The sequence below is a fragment of the Engystomops pustulosus genome, chromosome 1 (assembly GCF_040894005.1).
Source record: "Engystomops pustulosus chromosome 1, aEngPut4.maternal, whole genome shotgun sequence".
NCBI classification, from domain to species: Eukaryota; Metazoa; Chordata; class Amphibia; order Anura; family Leptodactylidae; genus Engystomops; species Engystomops pustulosus.
In genome coordinates this window covers 67,803,076-67,824,034 of record NC_092411.1, presented here as the reverse complement: position 1 = coordinate 67,824,034, position 20,959 = coordinate 67,803,076, and the positions used below count along the sequence as shown (strand labels likewise).

Below are 20,959 nucleotides of genomic sequence, written 5' to 3'. Positions count from 1 at the left end.
TACACATATACACTGTATATACACATATACACTGTATATACACATATACACTGTATATACATATATACACACAGAATGTACTAAATGGTACCAGGGGCTTTTTCGCAACTACTCCTCTGCCATGTGCATTGGCAGGGGTGTTGCACAGTCTTCGCCAGATGGACTGTGATGACTGACTCAAATCTTCAAAGACTAAAGTAAAAAAAGCTTGTTGCCACATGTTACTCACACTGCTGCTAAGCAATTGCCCTTATGCTATAGAAAAAGCAAGAAAAGAACAGTGGGGAGACCTTGTGGTCCGTGACCTACAACAGGGTATATTCACATGACTTACTATATTCTATGAGTGATCAGTGAAAACCCACCAAACTAGGACAATCTCTATGCTTCATCACGGAAAGCAGCTTCTATATGAAAAAGCAGAGATGTAGGTTCTCCCCTCTGATCGTCGTCATTCTTCTTATTGGGGGTATTAGTGGATATCTCATGTATTAGAAGAAGGAATATAACTACAAGATGACCGGAACTGCGGACGAATCACCTGACTACTTTAATCCAACCAAAGCTTAATGAACAGTCGCTGAAGAGTTGCTTCTACTCTAGACCACAGAGAATCTTATCTTTCCATGTGCTACTTTACCAAGATGCATAGCTTGTAAGCCCTCATCCCCATTGTGTTATATGACTGTTATTACTATGTACTATCTTACTTTGTTCGTACATTTGCCTCACGATTTGTAAAGCGTGGCAGAATATGATGGCACTATATAAAGATGTATTATTACTTTCAGTAGGGAGATATAAACTATCTAAAAACTAGCCTGGTTTCCAACACTTATTTTACAAATTATTTTTAAAGCTTCAGAAAAAAAAAAAAAAAAAAAAACCCACACACAGAAACACACACACACACAATACCCAACCAGCCTACAGGATTCAGTAAAATGAAAAACTTTTCCAGACTTGACATAATAATCACTGATTATCCTGGTTAAGTAGACCAATCTTACTTTCTCTTTGCTCCTAATTGTTACTGACTGTTCTTAAACATCAAGTACATTACGAGTGTAAGCTCTTTACACAGTTCCCACTTGTTTAATCCTTTTAAGTCATCTCCTCAAACTACCAGCCAGCCTGAATGTATCCAAAAGATTAGATATCCGACATGGGGTCACATTTCTTTTTAGGTGTAAACTGCTTTTACAGGTACAGGCGGTCCCCTACTTAAGAACACTCGACTTACATACTACCCCTAGATATTGGTAATTTACTGTACTTTAGTCCTAGGCTACAATAAACAGCTCTAACAGTTACCACAGGCATCTGTGATAAAGCTTTATTGTTCATATTGATTCTTATGACAATCCAACATTTTTAAAATCCAATTGCCACAGAGACCAAAAAAGTTCTGCCTGGGATTACAATGATAAAATATACAGTTCCGACTTACATATAAACTCAACTTAAGAACAAACCTACAGACCCTATCTTGTATGTAACCCGGGGACTGCCTGTATTAAAGAAGTGTTTGTGCCACCATTGTGGCACAGCTGCACCAGCCTGCATGCAACTAAGGGGGCGTTCCGGTGCTCATTTGGATCTTCCACCAGATTCCACCGGATTTAACATGCAAAGTCTGTTGCATGCCCTATGTTTAAGGTGCACCACAAAAAAGTTGGTGTACTGTCGGGCCAGTGCAGGGAAGCGCCAAATTCATAATTTCTGGCGCACGTGCTTAATGAATCTGTTGCACCCATGATCACCGCTGCCCGATCAACAGCATCACCACTAGAGGCATCTATGACCATCCATTACTGCAGGCCCTCCCTCCGTAGAATCAAAGCTAAAACCCTCAGCAGTTTTGAGTCAGGAAGTTTTTACACATAGATATTGATATTTTTAGGATTTCTTTCTGGTTAATAATATTATATCTAAAATACTGACTACTTAGAAATACCGGTGGCATTTTAGGCATTTAAAGTGAAGCTGTCATTTCGATTTAAGACCCCCAACCAACTACAGTTCCTTGCGGACATGTGGTTTTGCGTCCCAAATCAATTTGAGAATTGAGGGCGGCAAATGGTGAAAAATAAAAAAAAGAAAACGTTTATGCTTACCTAGATGAGAGTTCAATGAGGCTCATTAGACTTACATCAGAAGATCCCGGGCCAGCAACTCCTCTTGCGAATCAGCAAGTGAAGCTGTGATATTGCCACAGGTTCACTACGGCACTAGCACAGTGCAGCCAGGATGCACCGGCCTCACTTACTGCAATACACAGGTGCCAAGGGGAACAAGGAGCGAGGAGAGTATAAAAGTTTTTTTATTTTTTTTTAACTGATAGCTTAAAAATCATCCAAGGTGATTTCGGACACAAAACCACTGGTCTGTAAGGACTGGTGGGTGGTTTAGTGTCCCAAATACCATGGCAGATTTCCTTTAAGCAATGTCATTTTTCAGGTCCTATTACTCTGTTCTCTTCACTCATGGGAGACGCAACTACACTCTCTTCCCCCCGCTATCATGCCTATTCTCTAATGCGACAAAAACACAAGGTGAAGCCCGTTAAAGGGGTTTGCTTATGAAAGAAATTATAACCCCCTAGTGAGATTTACACAATAAAATTATTTAACTCAGTTTTATTCCTGTTTTAGCTCCTACAAGTGGTGGTCAGTGTAAAATCCTGGGTCTGGGTGGGGACTCTCTAAGCAGACACTTCATGATCCCTGTAGTACTATGAGATGCTGGGTGCTGACAGTCTGGTTACATTATCAGGGTCCAGGTTTACCTACAATTTTATTTAGCATTGAACATTCAATATTATCTGACACAGAAAGAGGATACAGTTATATCACACACAGTCAGCTCTGCTGTACCTCCTTCCCCTGATATAAAGATCTTATCTGGCTGTAGATTTACTCTCCTCAGCTGTTGGCCGGCCTGAAATGTGAGAATCTGTGTGTGAGCTCGTCCTGGAATGCAGGGCGGAGGGGGGAGATTTATTAATTTGTCCACAACAAAATTCTGTCATAGTTTGTCTAAAACCCCTTTTATAAACATGGTGCAGACAGTTTTTAGTGCAGTTTTCTGGCTCCCCTATGACTAGCTTGGCAAAAGGGTGTGGCCTAAGAAAAGGGTAGGGCCTAAAAAAATAAATAAATAAATAATGATCAGTGCGCCAGAAATACTGCTGACCCGACAGAATTGTGTCCTAACTTTCTGTCATAAAGTAAGCCAACTAATAAATGTTGTCTTCATGGGAATACCTCTCTAATGATCACAGGCATAATGGCAGGCATTAAAGGTTAAAAAACAGCCAACAACACAGATCACATTATGTAGGCCAAACTGTTGCTCACCCCAAAGACATGAAAAACTGTACATCTCTGTATACATTCAATATATTTTCTATTAATGGGGGGGTGGAAAGGACATAAAACACACCAGTATAAACCATTATAAAGGTAAGATGAGCTTTATTATATCAACTTGCGTGTTCTGAATAAGTAGAGTTGCAGCCAAGTTGTAAACTTGTATAAATCTTTAGAAAAATAAGTGCTGAAGTTGAAGTTACAGTCATATGTGGAATAAAGGAGCACAGCAATAACATCAGAAGAAGATCCTACATCAACACGTTTTACACATACAACACAAACAGAAGAAGAACTAAGGAACTTTGTTCCATTTATCTGAGCAAATGTTAAACACAGAAAATTTTATGAAGTAAATGCTTCACCCAAAAAGGAAAAACTGCTATGTCATTTTCACATGTCAGGAGGTGCACGTTATCAGCCACTATTTTATGAATTCTTCTGTGGAATTTTAATAGTCACCTGTAAACAAAAGGCAAAAAAAAGAAAAATAATTAAATGATACCATAGAAATGTAGAAAGAACATTAGAGTTGAGGTTTGAGCAGTGATATATTATTAAAAATAAATAGAAGAAAAATAGGTTGGACTCACATTTTTTACTTCTGTGTAGGCCTCCAAGCCATATTCTCCAAGCTCTCTTCCTGTGCCAGAAGCTTTATAGCCTCCAAATGGAGCTTGAGCTCCAAACACATCATAGCAGTTGATCCTGAAGAAAAGGAATGATCAACAAATTTCACACAGGAATATTAGCAAAGCTTATTTTTCATTTTATGTAAACTGAAATAAAGTGTAAACTTCAAGTAGAAAATGACATTTATTTTGAAGGGAAAATATTTAATCTTTTACACTGCACTCTATAAATCCTTATAATTTTGATGCACTTCTCACAGCAAAGTCACACACATTCTGGATAGATCTTAAACCCATTCACAACTGCGTAGGGGTTTCATTTGCACGTGCCCTATGCAGAAGGCACATATACGCACATATCATGAGTTCCGAACTTTAACCCCAAAACAATGCATGACAACGATTGGAGCGCCATCTCCATACCCGGAGGGTGTTTTCTGCATATTGCAGCAAACACCCACCAGTAACACCAGTGATTGGTGCTAGCATTGCTGCCCCGAAAGGAAATTATATGCTAGCATTTACTATTATATATTGAGGGATGATAGTTTATTATTTAAATATGTGTGGGTACATTGTGGTCCGTTTTGAGGGGCTAAAATTAAGAACACTGTGGGACATTTATCTAGGGGACATTATATCAACTGATTTTTCTGGGAGATGCTCTTCAGAGGCTGAAATTACCAGGTGGCAAATTCTGTCAGTCAGGAGAAAGCACTTCTATGTTCTCTGCTCTGGGGTAGGATGTCACTTTCTGGGGAGTCCTCTAGGAAGAAGACCAGGACAGACAAGGATGCATCTAATTTTGAACAGTAAATGATGTCTGGGCCAGCCTGAAACTGGTTTATGAAATGAAAGCTGAGCTTTGACTGGTTTCCATGGGCAAAAATTAAAGTTCTGCTTTCAGAAACTTGTGATAAATCTCCCCCAAAAAGGTTTCTTTCACTGGAGAACAAGGTCAAAAAAAAAAAAAAAGGGAAGAAAGGGTCCGGAGCCTTTGCTACAATAAAGTTATATGAGAACAATAATTTCCAGTTAGGCCCCTTTCACACTTGCGTTTTTCACGCGCAGAACTTGCATTGCTCTCTGACCCATTGTAACCAATGGGTCTTTTCAGACTTGCATTTTTTTTCACGCACACACGCGCGTTTTTTTTAACGTGCGTTTAAATCTGGACTTGCTCTACTTTTGCAAGTCACGCGCGTGAAAAACGCACCATACAAGTCTACGGAGTTTCATCAAAAACGCATTGCACTCTGAGACACTTGCAAGTGCAATGCGTTTTTCATGCATCAATTGCCATAGAAAAGATAGAGCTCAGCCCTGAGTCCATTTCACGCGCATTTTCTGCGTGTGAAAAACGCATTGAAATTGCATTGAAAACGCGCATGAAAAACAGACACTGAACAAACTCTGACTGAAAACTGATTGAACTCTGATGCGAAATGTGCGTTTTTCACTGACCAAACCCTGATCGCACCCTGATCAGACTCTGACGTGATCTGCAATGCAAGTGTGGAAGGGGCCTTAAGCAGTCAGACTGTCTAACAGGATTGGAAATTACAACTACTGTTTATTACTCTACTTTATTTTCTGAAATGTAGGACTGAGAAGGGGTATGTTATTCATTTAATGAGGGAGGGGGGGGGGGCGTAAAGCCAATCCATTTTTTAGGGTTATCTTTGCAACTTACCAAACTGTTCCAGCTCGTAGTGACTGGGACACATAATTGGCTTTATCAAGATCCTTTGTGAACACAGCAGCAGCCAGACCATACTCTGAGCCGTTTGCCCGCTCAATGACATCCTCAATGGTCTTAAATTTTAAAATCTGCATTACTGGTCCAAAAATCTAACAAGAGGCAAAATAACATGGTCATGTGTCCAGGTACATAAAAGGATCAAAGCATTCAACATAAAATGTCAATGTTGAATTAGACAGTGGCACTAAATACATAATTAAATTATAATTAAAAAGAGCTTATGTGTGTGCAAAAAGCCTAAACCTGTTAAAAATAACAAAACATCCAATAGAAAAAAAAAAATAAAAAAATACTCATCCTATGAGGTTATATTGTTATGGTTAAAATTAATCCATTAATACCCAATTGTAACTTGAAATGAAAGAAGGAACAGAATAACAAAAGTAAACTATTTAGGAAAGTTTACCTCCTCTCTTGCAATGGTCATATTGTCAGACACATCTCCAAAAATAGTGGGTTGGATAAAATAGCCACGGTCTGCAGCAGGGTTCCCACCACACAGCAACTTGGCACCTTCTTGTTTTCCAGTTTTGATGTAACCCAAGATCTTTTTAAACTGCTCCTCATCCACCTGCAAGTAAATTCAGGATCAGGGATTGTATACTAAGCACACTTATGCTGGTGTATGGCCCCACTGACAGTACAGTATATGCTCTTTTCGCTTCTTATGCCCTTGTTTTCCCCCCAAAAATAAAAAAGGCTTTAAAAATTATGCAAATGATCCAAGGGGCTCCAGGCTACATCAACATCTATGGAGCCTGGTACCACTCATACTCATTTGCATAATTTTTAAATACTTTTTGTTTTGTTTTTTTAAACAAGGGCATAAGCTAGAAAGTAGAGCAGATCCTGCCAGTGGGGGCATGCACCTGCATGTAAGTGTGCATACTATATACCAGTGATGGCAAACCTTTTAGAGGCCGAGTGCCCAAACTACAACAAAGACCTGCTTATTTATCGCAAAGTGCCAACACAGAAATGTAATTTGTGATTTATACTCCTTTCTCTGTCACAGTTTTCATTGATACCAGCTCCTGAGGACACCAAAAAAGCAGAAAATAGTCCCAGGTAGAGCTGTCACTTTAAAATAGCTCTGTCCACAGCAAGTCCTGGGCTGTCTGGGACTGCAGGAAGATACCTGGAGTCATCTCTGGTGATGGCCTGAGTGCCCACAGAAAGGGCTCTGAGTGCCACCTCTGGCTCCAGTGCCATAGGTTACCATCACTGCTATATACTATAATATAGTATAACTATATGCAGCATTCATTTGAGTACAATATAGAGACTATACAAGTCTGTGCTAAGGATCCATAGAGACAAGCACAGGACTCAACTGTGTTATGCTCAAATCTGGGAGTTTACTGCAGAAATAGAAAAACTGAGCATTTATTGGGTCTGAGGGAACAGACGGCAGGTTGTTTAACACAGAACTCAGTCTTCAGCCCCTTTCATACAAGCATAGCATATGAAGTACTGGAGAAGGGAAAGGGAGTGAGCACTCCTCACCCATCTCCATAGGGAGCAATCCATCCGTGCTGTATGTACAGCAAAAGAGCATACTCTATTTATTCCCTCTGGCTGCGGTGCACAATGCATTTCCATGGCGGCCATTCGCACATCTAGCATAAGGCCTTAATCGCACATAAAAAATGGACACACAGACGTTTTGGAAAATCTACCCCATTCATAAAGGTTTTCAACATTTTATTTTCCATGCTCTAACCTGGGGTCCTTGTTCCGTTTTGAAGTCAAATGGATTCCCAACAATTCTGTTCTTTGCACGGTGAACACTTCTCTCCACAAAAGCATTATAGATATCCTCTTGCACATATGTTCGGGAGCCAGCACAACAACACTGTCCTTGGTTAAAGAACAGGGCAAAGTGGGCCTGTTCTACAGCCCAGTCCACTGTGTGGAACCAAATAAGAGAAGCATGAAAACAGTTTCCTCATTATCTGTGTTAGCTTTTTCTCCAGAACCCCAAAATATATATATTTTTTACACTTCAGGACACATGACTACCAAAATTAAGGAAAGATTTATTTTCTGCTAGTATAAAAGGTTTATCCTTTTACGACATAGGACGAGAATGCTCATCCTAATTAGTGGGCTGTTGCCGCATTAGGACAAGCAAGTTGTATCCTTTAGAATATGGCAACACATATTAAAAGTGAGATTTACTCAAAAGTGAAAGTATTAAAAATACTAGAAAACCTGTACATGTTAGTATGATTAAGGGAATATCAAACCTACAGATTATATTTGCTCAATTCACCCTACAGTTAAAATAATACTACTAATTATAATACTAACAATAGATAAACTATTTAAAGGGGCATTTCCATTTTAGAAAATAAAACGTTATGGTTTGTGTAATGAAAAGTTATACAATTTCCCAATATACTTTCTGGATCAATTCCTCCCAGTTTTCTAGATCTCAGATTGAAGATTTTTATAGAATGTCAGCAAGGTTTTCTTCCACTGGACAGAAAAGGTGCACAGCTCGTTATATGACAGTTATCAGACCTGTTTGTTATAACAAGACATGCATCTGTGTGAGCATGGTCAGATTTCTGTCCAATAAAAATAAACAGAGGCTTCCTAAAGAATGACAGCAAGCAGAGATCTAGGAAACTGTGAGGAACGAATACAACAAGTAAATTGGAAAAATTGTATAATTTTTCATTATAAAAACAATAACATTTAATTTACCAAAATGGGAATACCCTATATACTTGAGTATAAGCCGACCTGAGTATAAACCGAGGTACCCAATTTTAACGCAAACCTGGGAAAACCTATAAGCAGAGGGTGGGAAATGCAGTGGTCACCGCCTCCCAGTATACAGCCAGCCTGCCCACTCTGGCAAAAAAAAAAAACCAAAAAAACCACAACATTGTACTCACCTTCCCGACATCCCCCGTAGGTCCTCTTCTGTTTCCGATGCTCCGGTGACGCCTCAGGTCCTTCGGTCCTCTTCGGGACATTCCGCTCGGCCGCTTGCAGAGGAGCAGAAGAACCCAAAGAGGACCGAAGGACCCGAGGCGGCACAGGAGCATCGTAAGCAGAAGAGGATTTTCGGGGGACGTCGAAAAGGTGAGTAAAATGTTAATTTTTTTTATAGACTCGAGTATAAGCCTCTTATAAGTATAAGAGTATAAGTTAGTGTTTTTCAGCACAAATTTTGTGTTAAAAAACTCGGCTTATATTTGAGTATACATGGTACCCCTTCAATTAGAAAACAAGTGACGGAATAGAGTTTGTTTCCCCACAGGAAAGAATAAATTTATGTTTTTCTTTATGCCATTTTTTACCCTAAAAATGAACGCATTGGCAAAATACATCTCTTGCATGAATAAAAAAAAAAAAAAAAAACCCCACAACACAACTGCTCTTTCCTAAAGGTAATTTTAGTGTTTATCGGTACTACTCTGGGTGTTCCCATAAATTAGAATACTTTGATCTGCAGCAATAAGTTTTAAAGTAAATAACTATGATAATAATTCTGGAAGATGAGAATTTAAGTCAAGGACTTAACTTTAAAACTGATCATATGCATTTCTGTTCAAGAAGACTAAAACACTTACAATCAGCATCTGAGCATATGATGTTAGGGCTCTTTCCACCAAGCTCAAGGGTTACCTTCTTCAGGTTGGACTTTCCAGCTGCCTGCTGAATTAAACGGCCCACCTACAGTATAAAATTACATACAATTTATTATGCATGTTTATTGTCAGAATATAGAAATTAGACCATTTGAAAGTCATGAATGCAGTTCCAAGTTAACTTGAGAACTGATAAAAAACAGTTTACGGAATGTGAAAGAATCTATAACACATTGTGGTACATTTACTAAGAATGTAGGAAACTGCACTAAAAGTGCTCTGTCTGTGTAGAATGATTGTTGCGCCAGATTTATTAAGGACATGTGCATGAATCTAGCGCTTCCCTGCACTGGCCTGACAGAGTTCACAAACTTTTTAGTGGTGCACCACATAGGGCGTGGAATAAACTTTGCACGTTAAATCTGGCGCACGATCCAACTGCGCACCAGAATGCCCCCTAATATGTGTTGCATGGTGGCTAGTGCAGCTGCGCCACAAAACGGTTGTGTGCGCCATATTTGTGGTGCAGACACTTCTTAAATACCTCTGCATGCAGTTTCCACTAGACAGAATGTGCAAAGTCCTACAGAAAACTGGCGCATATATATCTCTGCCAACACTTCGGTTTTAAAGATTTTAATTTAAGACATTCAAATAAAAAACTTTCTGCATGTACAAATACTTCTTTATCGTTGCACCAAAACCTTCCAGAAATAACCGACAACTGGCAGACAACAGTGTAGATGTGATGGGTACTCAGTTACCACTAGATTCTATTACTCTTTACACTGTGTAGATGTAGGTTTATCGTATGTTATATAATGTATAATTTAAAGTGCACGCCAAAATGCAATTGATATGTTCCAGTCATACATTAGAACATATATTTCTAATAACTTAACTTACTAACATTTGTATCTCAAGCTCTTAGTGCCAGGACACAGGTCACTTTTCTCCTGCATTCTATGGGCTTATACACTACACTTCCAATCTTAGCAAACATTACAAGATAACAACCACCATCAGTGATAATAAGCCATTTAAAAGGCTCAATGGTTAACAGGATTGCCCTCAATTATACTGTAGTAAAAGCCATGTCCAAATCCCATTTTACAGCTCTTAAAACCTTCACCAAGGAGCTTCCTATGTCACCACATTTTAACAAGTGCAGCTAGACACAGGTTTCCATAGAGTTCCCTATTAACCCCTTAACGACCTGGCCCTTTGTTTTTTCATTTCCATTTTTTCACTCCTCACCTTCAAAAATCTATAGCCTTTTTATTTGTACACGTAAAGAGCTCTGTGATGGCTTGTTTTCTGCGTAACAAATTGCACTTCATAGTGATGTTATTTAATATTCCATACCATGTACTGGGAAGCAGGAAAAAAAAAAATTCAAAATGCAGTAAAAATGGTGAAAAAACGCATTTGGGCCGTTTTCTTGTGGGCTTTGATTTTAAGGCTTTCACTGAGCCCCAAATGACATGTCTACTTTATTCTATGGGTCAGTGTGGTCACGGGGATAACAACTTTGTATAGGTTTTATAAGGTTTTCATACATTTACAAAAAAAGTTTTTTGATTTTGCCATCTTCTGGCGCTAATTAACTTTTTTATAGTTTGATGTATGGAGCTGTGGGTTGTGTCATTTTTTGTGACTTGATGACGTTTTCAATGTTACCATTTTTAGGACTGTATGAAATTTTTTAGATTTTTCAAAATGGCAAAAAAGTGCCATTTACAACTTTGGGCACCATTTTCCGTTACGGGGTTAAACACAGTGAAAAACCGTTATTATATTTTGATAGATCGGGCATTTTCGGACGTGGCGAAACCCAACATGTTTATGATTTTTACTGTTTATTTATATTTATATCAGTTCTAGGGAAAGGGGGGTGATTTTAATTATTAGGTTTTTACGATAATCTTTTTTTCACTTCATTATTTTTCTATTTTTTCAGACCCCCTTGGGTACTTTAACCCTAGGTTGTCTGATTGATCCTACCATACTTCTGGCAGTATGAGGCAGAATGAGGATTTTTCTCCTCATTCATTACAATGTGCAAATCGCACATTGTAATGAATGGGTTAAAAAAGAGAAAGCCTCGGGTCTTCAGAAGACCTGAGGCTGTCATGGCAACAGATCGCCGCTCCCCTATAAATTTTTTTCCGCTTTACTACCATAGCCAAATCTGGAAGAATGCTAAAGAAAGGGCAAATAGTTACTGACTTCATAAAGAACAAATATTGTATAGGAAAACCCAAATTCGATATTCATAAAGATTTTGTGAGGTCATTCCAAAGTTACATTTTTTTATATTATGAAAAGGTTGGATAACAAATTTACCTCTGTCGAACCAGTGAAAGCAACTTTATCCACATCCATGTGGGAAGAAAGGGCAGCGCCTGCTGTGGGACCCATGCCAGGGAGGATATTGACCACGCCTGGTGGGAATCCAGCCTGAGAGAAGATATGATATGTTATTCACATGATCCTAGACACATAAAAGGGAATTTATAAAACGGCTTCACTACCCAACTTTGCTGCAGGAAACTTCAGCCCACCCCATCCTCAACAGACTGAAATATGTCCCTACACATAATACAGCAACTAGTGCATGACCATAAAGTCACCCTCTTGTTCTAGATTACTTGTAAATATACTAGCTGGGCGAAATGCAATATGACACACAACAGCCTGTGTCCATGGCTATTTATGTGGTAAACCAATTAACAGTTTCCGAAGTGGCTTGTTTGTGCGGTGTTAGGATTAAGAAATAAATCTCATCCAATTTGACGTTTATAATGTAAACCCATATTGGGCAGTAAGCCCTTGTCTCCTACAGGGAATCTAGGTTGCTTTTAGCCACTACAGGACAGCTTTCCTCTTGGTTGACATTCAGCATTCTTTCCTGCTTGGTTGGGGAGGGGGAACATTTAGCAGCTGCATATTTCCTTCTCTATTAGGTTTACACAAGCTGCTGTTAATGTTTGAAAGCAAAGGTCATCAGGTTCAAGTTTATGGCCTTCTAAAAGCACAGGTCACAATTATTGTGGTCGTTGTCCGACTAACATGAAGAGGAAATAAGCTTATAAACATCTAAAGCTCTAAAGAGAATACAAACAAAACAAAAAAAATCTGTATGCCAAGAAGTCTAGAATGGAACTGCAAGAGAAAATTACCTCCTTCACCAAGCTGGCAACATGTAAAGCAGTGAGAGGGGTCTGCTCAGCAACCTTCATGACAATTACATTCCCAGTAGCCAGTGCTGGGCCAAACTTCCAGGCCAACATCAGAAGAGGGAAATTCCACTGCAAGAGAACAGAGATAAGCTTTCTTAACCAAACGGTTACATGGGGTGGCATATCTTGCTTGCTTTGGATGTATAAAACAAGAAATTACAGCAGAAAAATTTTTTTGCAAACATATTATTGTAAACTATCTGACAATGTAAAGACCTTTAGAGAAGCCTACCGGTATAATTTGTGCACAAACTCCCACTGGTTCATGCCTGGTGTAGGTGAAATAGTCTCCATCAATTGGAATGGTTTTTCCATGATATTTGTCAGCCCATCCAGCATAGTATCTGAATAATGAAGATATTATTGCAAATTAGACCAAGCTGACTAAAGATGTTCCCATATAGTTACTTTCATGCTACTTAACCTTAAGGGTATTTAAACAGCAGAATTTGGCAAAGAATTTCTGCTGGCAAAATACTCAACAAAATCCACCTCCCTGAAAATCAACAGAAGGCCGTCAAGACTTCCCGTATGAGCAGCAATATACCCAGAAGACGGTAAAAATATAGGGGTCAGTCAATATCCATATCTGAGATTCTGCCACAGAGACATTCTTGCTGTCAAACGAGCCCTTTCCTAATCAACAACACACTCACCATTTCGGGAGAATCCTATTGAAAACCAAGTACACCACAAATAAGTAGCAGAAGAAAAAAATGTAGCCAGTAGACAATGGCCAAAAATTATAAAAAGTAAGGAAGGAAGCAATATGCGGCCTCCAAAAGAGGTTCTTAAAGTTGAGAACACACCAACCTGTAACTTTTGTACAGGATATTTGAAAATTATTACTGAAACATATCTGGCAGTTACTTTTTAACATTTCTACTAAGGTCTTATATAGATGCCTAGTAGGTTGCTGAAGATAGGAGTCCATGGGCTTTAAATGGAGCAACAATGTTCTATTCAAAAATGCAAGTTTGTCAATGAATAAATATACAATATATTGTTAAAATTTACCAAATCCGTAGCATTTACTAAATAGAATTTCAGAAGCAAGTTTTTACCTCAAACATTTGAGAACAAGATCCAGATCCACAGCATAAGATATGGCATATGGTTTGCCATTGTCCAAAGTTTCCAAATTCTACACAAAAATAAATAAATAGATACACCTCTTTAAATGTCCCCACGTGTTCACATTTAAATTCTCATTTGCTTTGGCAAGTAGGCAAGTGCAGTTGCAAGTACACATATACTTACACACCCCAGTATCCTCTAAACAAAATTTGCATTAAGATTATACATTTATAAAAGTTTTAAGCCACTTACCATTTTATTATTTTAAAAAAAGCATGGAGCTATAATACATTAAAGGAACCTGCCACTGCTCTCATCCTGTCCCGCCCACGTACTATCCCAGCTGTATGCCATCTTACTCATTGAATCCTCTTGTTGCAACCCAGGATTTGTGGCAGCTTGGGAAGCAGAATGGGAAAGCCTTTTTATTTTCCCACAGCTCCTACCCTGCAGTGCACAGGAGAAAAATTACAAGATTCTATCACAATGGTACAGGTGCCCCCCTATGCTTCAAAAGATCTATCCAGGAGTCTTGGAAATTTGTTGGAGGTGGGATCCATTCTGCATGTCTGGTGGAGCTGCCAGATGATACAGGCCCGCAGGTCGCTGCCTCTGTGTTGCCGGGCTCTATTTTCTCCTATAAAAAGGGCCTCCTTCACCACTTTCTCACAGCAGCAAGGACGGTGATCCGTCGACATAGGAAGAACCCCCACCCACCTACTACAGTGGAGTGGATACAGGAGCTTTGATTTATACACAGAATGGAGGAGTTGGTGGCCGACGACTTCCAGATCCAGGTAAGACAACTCTGGTCTGGGCTCCTTGGGAAGAATAGCAGTTGACTTAAGACTTATAGGAGGTCCTCACCTAAAAACCTCTGGGTAGAATGGTTACAGCTAGTTGGTCGAGCAAGTCTGAAAGATAAATAGGGAACGGCCTTTTACCCCCAACCCCCTCCTTACTTTACCCCTACCCGTCTTGTCTGTCTATCCCTCTCCGTCTTTAGTATGTTATCTTACCAGTGGATTGGATGCAGGAAATCCCCATAGTCTGCCATGAATATGTCCGTTACCTCCGCACACTCTTACAGCAAATATCACTCAGTTATAACTTGATGCAGGTTATGTTCAGTTATTGGGGTTCTGTGAGACCACCCCTGTTTTGAAAACAATTTTATATATATATATGTACTTGTTGTCTTCCCTTAATAAACATGGATTAAATGAACCTGCCCCCTGCTCTACCTTATCAGTTAGATCTGTGGTGATAGGTTAGCTTTAAGCTGGTGTTACAGCGACTAGAATTTATTGAAAGCTCTCATGTCTAGGGTTTAGGTTGTAGTACCAGACACAATCACAGAGATAGGAGAGATATGACAAAGCAAACAATGAAGTGTGTTTGGGGCATTGAAGATACACATTAAAGAATCTTATGGATATTTTCAGTTTTACCAGAATGTACATTTGTTATGAGCGGTTTACATTATAAACTCCATCATAGGAGACACAGATCAGATAAATCTCGGTTAGCAAACTTACAGCCAGTATAGCTCGGTCTCTCTCAATAAGATCCGCCAGCCTGTTTATCAGGACTCCCCTCTGTGAGGCATCCATTCTCCTCCATGGTGATCCCAGTTTAAAGGCTTCTCGTGCAGCTCTCACCGCCTTGTCAACATCTGCCTGCGAAGGAAATAGGACACAACCATTTATAAGTAAATCAGTCATCAGTAAACAGATGACTATACATGGCACCATTTACACAGTAAAAGATTAATGATGAAAGTGCAATGGTGTGCTCTTTTTTATAGTAAACACCTATTATATGGTTATCTAAGGAGGAAATAGTAGCCAGTCCAGCTACAGGAAGATCGGTTAGTGAATTCATATTAATACTGATAAGCTTAATAGGAGAATTAGATAAAACGACAAACTCCTATTGTGACAACCGTAGCCAGTTATCTAGGACTCAGCTTTTGAATCCCTTCAAAAACATAGTTTGTTCTATTTTTAAGTATATTGAAGGATATTTTTTCCTGGTTAAAAGGAAACTGGAAAATACAGTCTATTAGAATCATGTTATAGAGCAGTACTACTATTATCACGGTTATTGAGTACCACTGAGTACCAAGTAAGAAAAGATTCAGTATAACTTGTCTTTTCTCCATATATTGCTCTATTGTTTTTATGCTGAAAAGTTCATGGTGGTGGTCCTAGCAGCGATTTACGGCCGTTTTTCCCATACACGTTATCAAATATTCCTTTAAAGTGAACTTGTCACAAGGAATAGTAATTTTTTAGCTGGCGGCAGGTTCCAATAGCCTGTGCCTGCGGATTTAAAAAAAAATATCTTTGTCAGCATTCTAAATAATTTCAGTAGTTTATATAAAAGTTTATTCACACTACCTGGCTCCTTGCCAGCAGTATGTGGCGGGTCCCCAGGTAGAGAGGCACATTCAACCTGTAAGTGCCCATTTCAGTCTCCTTGCCTCCATACTCATGCAGCTCCCTCCCCATTCCCTGTCATATGCATTGAGCAGGCAGGGGCTGGAGATGGAGTGTAGGAGAGGAAGGATGCATGAGAAGACACAAGGTGCCTCTGCCACTCCCCGGGACTGACCACATTCTGCTAGCAGGGAGCCAGATGATGTGAATAACATTTTATATAAAAACTATTGAAAGGATTTAGAATGCTGACAAAAGGTATTTTTTTTAAATCAGCCAAGTGTAGGCTATTGGAACCCATCATCAACTAAAAATGACATTTCTGGTAACAGGTTCACTTTAACCTCTTAACATAAAAAGAGCAGATAAATTATGCTACACTCATTTTGTGAGGACTTATAAATCAATAGTCTTTATTCTCCCTGCTATAATATGCTGCCTGAAGATTACAATGCATTTCCATAACACATGTTACCTTTAATCTCCAACTATGTTCTTATAACTTGGCGCAGATAAGGTGTAGATTTGGACTGTATACAGACAAGGTGTGAATAAATTGATCCAGGTGAAATATTATTCCAATAGGGTAGGGCGGAGAACATTCCTTGACATGTAAAGTATTAAGTCATTAATCTAAAAAGATGCATTTCTGGATTAATGCCTTTTGTATGAGAGCCAAGTTTAACACCCAAGTCTAACATCCCATGATAAGGGTTATATTAGGTTGAGGGGGGAGGGGGGGGACTTTTACTAACATTTAGACACATCCTTTCTCGATTATCAAGCTATTAACCTCTACAATAATGTAAGTGATGTGGGCTCCACCACAAAAAAGGAGCATCCAGTAATGCCTGCTTGCATCATGGGCCAAGTCCCAGCAGGTCTCCAACTAAAGCTTTTCCATCTCTAAACATGTAGAGAATTCCTTATGTTTTGGGAGAATTCTACAAAATCTTCATTAGGGAGTATCTTGGAGACCATCTCATTCAGTTGTTATAAAGACAGACCCCATCCACTATTTATGGCGAGCTGCCCTGGCAGTGACCTCACCAAATTTGAGGAAGCATTAGTTTCATCATAGTAGTCCCCTTTGTCAGAATTTCTTAATGGGCATCAGGGCCAGTGGCAGATTAAGTGTCCCATGGGCCCTGGGCTGTTTACACAACTAGGCCCCCCCCCCCAGCATCCAAACCAACCTCTAATGTTATGTCTACAGCAGAGCCCCTCTGTAACATAATCTCTACTGCAGGGCCCCCCTTTATTTAAATGTGCACTGTCAAGCCCTCCCCCTTTAATGAAATGTCCACTGCGGGGACTTCTTCCCTGTTATCAAACTTTAGTTCCTCAAGATTTTAATCTGGTTTTGTCTGCCCTGGTGGGTGCACCATTTAAGCCCAACATTGAAATCTCACACAGATCTCTCAACTTTAAGACTGCCTTCCTACCAGGTATTACTACAGCCTGAATAGTGGAGTAAATTTAGGCTTTTCCTGGCAACCTCCTGACTTGACGGTTATGGAACATAACCCTTCATTATTTTCCAATGTTTCAATTGGGCAGCAGGAAATATAACTTGCCAACTTATGTCCAAATTCTTTATCAGAAAAGTACTGAGAACTTCAGAGGTTCGGATTACCTTCTGGTTCATTACCAGGGTAAGAATAAAAGGAAAGGCTTGTAGCAAAGGGAGTATTGCCTGCTGAATTTAAGCAGTCACATTTTTCTTTGATCTAGACAAGGAAACACTGTTCCCTACTGTAAAATCTTGCCCCACCAGAACTTCGTGCCTCCTGGGCTTCATCTTCTCTGGAATCCTTGTAAAACTATGCACAGATACCGATGCTACTTGCAGTAATTCCAATTTTTTTTGCCAATTATAATCTTTACGTACCCACCAATTTTGATTATACATTGTGGGTATTTGTAATTTGATTTCTCTTTAGCTTCTACAGTACTAAGGGTTTCCCCCTTCCAGATCCATGTTTTGTAATTCTTTTCCCCTACGTGTAAGGCTCCATACCCATGACTGTTGTTTTACTCCATAAACTATCCATTGAAACAACCACTTTTCATTCCCTATGGGCTCATGTACACGTTGGTAATTTCAGCAGCCCCCTGGATGTGCTGACTGCCGGAGCCACAACATTCAGAGTAGATCCAATTCCTGAAACTGTTTGCTCAAGCATTCTTTTCTACCATCATCAGCATGTTTCCAACTAGAGATTGCCACGGTTATGTGCATGTGGCCTTAAGGAAAACCACCACTTTTTTTGATAAACAAACACTAAAAATACTCACCTGCAATCCTCTTCCTCACAATCCCAGTGGTGGTGTTCTTTAACCTTGACACGTTGGGATCACTTGGAAAAGAGACTTCTCATCAGCAGCCAGGAGTGCAGGGACAGATGTCTGGCACTCCGGGCTGCTAATTATGCACGCTCCAGCACCTCCCTTTCCTATGCTCCCAGCAGAGGGAGTCGACGTCACACATGAGAGGCAGACATCTTACAGACCACCAGGAAGCAGTGATCAGTTGCCATGAGATTTGTTACAATGTGGCGGTGGCGCATTATAATTAATCCACTGTAAAAACACTGTATACTGCAATACAGTAGTATTACACTATATGTTAGGAACAATCAGACCATTAAAAATACCCTAGGGGTTCTAAAAATATATACATTTTTTAAATGGTTTATTTATTTTTTTTAAACAAATCACCCCCCGCCCTTTTTCTAGAGCTGACAGAAAAATAAGTAAAAAAAATAAAAATCAAACATGTTAGGTATTGATGCACACAAAAATTTTATGAAAAGTGGTTTAAAGGGGGCACAGTCCTCAAATGGTAGCAATGAGAACTTGGGAAAAAAAATTACATCTTGCACATCTCCATAACAATGAAAAAGTTATTAGGGTCAGAAGATTCTGAAGCAAATAATTTTTTTTTCCAATTCATTTAATTTTATAAATGTAAAACACAATAAAACCCATATAAATTTGTTATCACCGTGATCGTTCAGAAACAAAGAATAAGGTAGACATATCATTTGTGACAAAAAGTGACAATGCGTTTTTTTTAACCACATTTTGGATTTTTCTTTCAGCTTCCCAGTACGCGGCATGGAATAATAATTAACGTCACTGAAGGGACAATGTACACGAAAAAAAATGAAAGGTATCGCTTTTTGAAGGCTGGTAGCAAAATATGAACAAATGCGCTGCGACGCAAATGACCTAACATCGTAGTGTAAGTTTTCCTAGAAAATTTGTGTCCTTTCAGCACTGAAGTAGAAATTGGATAAAAAATACTTTTATTCAGACATTAATAAAATGGTGTGAAAAATGTTTAACATTGCTGAACAAGTGCTGGAGGGAAAAAAATAAATAAAAAATAAAAAGTTTGTTTCATTGGCAACGGTAAATAGGATCAATGCAAACAAAGTGGCCCCCTCTTTTATCCAACATATACTCAAGGGTGTTATTACCATTTGCCCGTTTCCAGTGCGTAGAGAGACAACTTTTTTGCTGCACATAGTCTTGGTCTCTCAGTGAAACAAGAGCACATGATACCTTGCCCAAAATGGTAATTTGCATATTAAGTAAAATTTATTTTCATTTAAACCAAGATACATGGCACTTTGGCCACATATAAACTAAACAAACGACCTTGTAGCTAGAGAGCTGACAGTTCCTTAAAAACCAAAAAGGCCAAATTTATTTTACCTTGCCATATGTACAATTTAATTTCAGTGCGGTTCTTGCACTGGAAACCTTCTCAATACTGGGAAAGGTGGGGATGGGGACTACTTGTAGGATATTGCTGTAGGTTTGTTTTTCCCATTACGGCTTCACATTTTCACATTGTTTGGATGGGTTGACATACTTATTTGTAGAACCTGTAAATTCTAGGAAGTTTAGCACCTGCACTTAGAAAAAATGGTAGCCATTGCCAGGTGTTCTCTGCATCTCCTGCTGAATCCCATAGTGATGCAAAGCATAACGATAAGGACGGATGCACAGGAACATGCTCAGGCTGTTAATGGAACCGTGTGCTGTTCTGATTCCATGGCCCAAACAGTACAAGTAGAAGGGAGGCCTTCTATCACAAGTATAATGCAAGGACTCCCTTTCAGACAGCAGGTGTCTGGAGTGTTACAGTAATATGAAATACACAAATGGACTGGCATAGTACTGGAATATGCATGTGGGGTAAATTATGGTGATGGGTTCCATTCTTGCTCTTCTGTTTAACTATCAAGGTAATCTGGTATTAGAAGCTCTTTAAATAGCAGTGGAAAACAAAATTAGCAAAAGATGCATTTGTAATCTTTTCACCTAGACCAGATGGAAGGCAGAGACACAAAGCAGTTTAGACTTAATCTGACGCAGGAGGTGGTATCATTTATTAGGGTGTAAAGAAGGCTTGTAGTGAAGTGCAGCATGCTACATTCACAGACATTAAACTGGGTTACACTGGAATTGAATAGAAGATTTATTTTAGCTTGAGATGCATAGAAGGCTTAACCTTTTTAATAATATTCTATGTGAACACAAATTCATGAACTAAGCGTGTGGAGAGCAAAGATGTTGGGCAATTCCATCCTGGATCACCTTCAAACTATTGCAGAGTGATGCAACTGATCTGTAAATTTCACAACCTTATAAATTACTACAATGGCCAAAAAAGTGTTGCTTCAGACCGATTTGCCATGGATTATCAAGTATAGTTTAACCGGTCTTACATGACCTCCAATTTATGGTTTTGCAAAAAGGAGCTTATATCAAGTCTCGACAATATGTTTGCACAGTGAATACTATTGGTTACAATT

The 20,959-nt window shown here is 39.2% G+C and overlaps 1 protein-coding gene across 1 annotated transcript in view; it reads right to left on the bottom strand.

Moving 5' to 3' along the window:
• Window positions 1–3,460: 3,460 nt before the first annotated feature.
• Window positions 3,461–20,959, bottom strand: part of LOC140122334 (aldehyde dehydrogenase, mitochondrial-like) — a 30,654-nt gene continuing 13,155 nt past the window's right edge. Inside the window, exons 3-13 of the mRNA XM_072143092.1 lie at window positions 15,228–15,368; window positions 13,677–13,756; window positions 12,845–12,956; window positions 12,553–12,681; window positions 11,717–11,830; window positions 9,353–9,455; window positions 7,489–7,673; window positions 6,172–6,336; window positions 5,697–5,854; window positions 3,965–4,079; window positions 3,461–3,833 (exon numbers count right to left, since the gene is read on the bottom strand). Of these exons, the coding sequence (XP_071999193.1) occupies window positions 3,801–3,833; window positions 3,965–4,079; window positions 5,697–5,854; window positions 6,172–6,336; window positions 7,489–7,673; window positions 9,353–9,455; window positions 11,717–11,830; window positions 12,553–12,681; window positions 12,845–12,956; window positions 13,677–13,756; window positions 15,228–15,368 (1,335 nt within the window). The 3' untranslated portion in view covers window positions 3,461–3,800. The remainder of the gene's footprint in view (window positions 3,834–3,964; window positions 4,080–5,696; window positions 5,855–6,171; window positions 6,337–7,488; window positions 7,674–9,352; window positions 9,456–11,716; window positions 11,831–12,552; window positions 12,682–12,844; window positions 12,957–13,676; window positions 13,757–15,227; window positions 15,369–20,959) is intronic.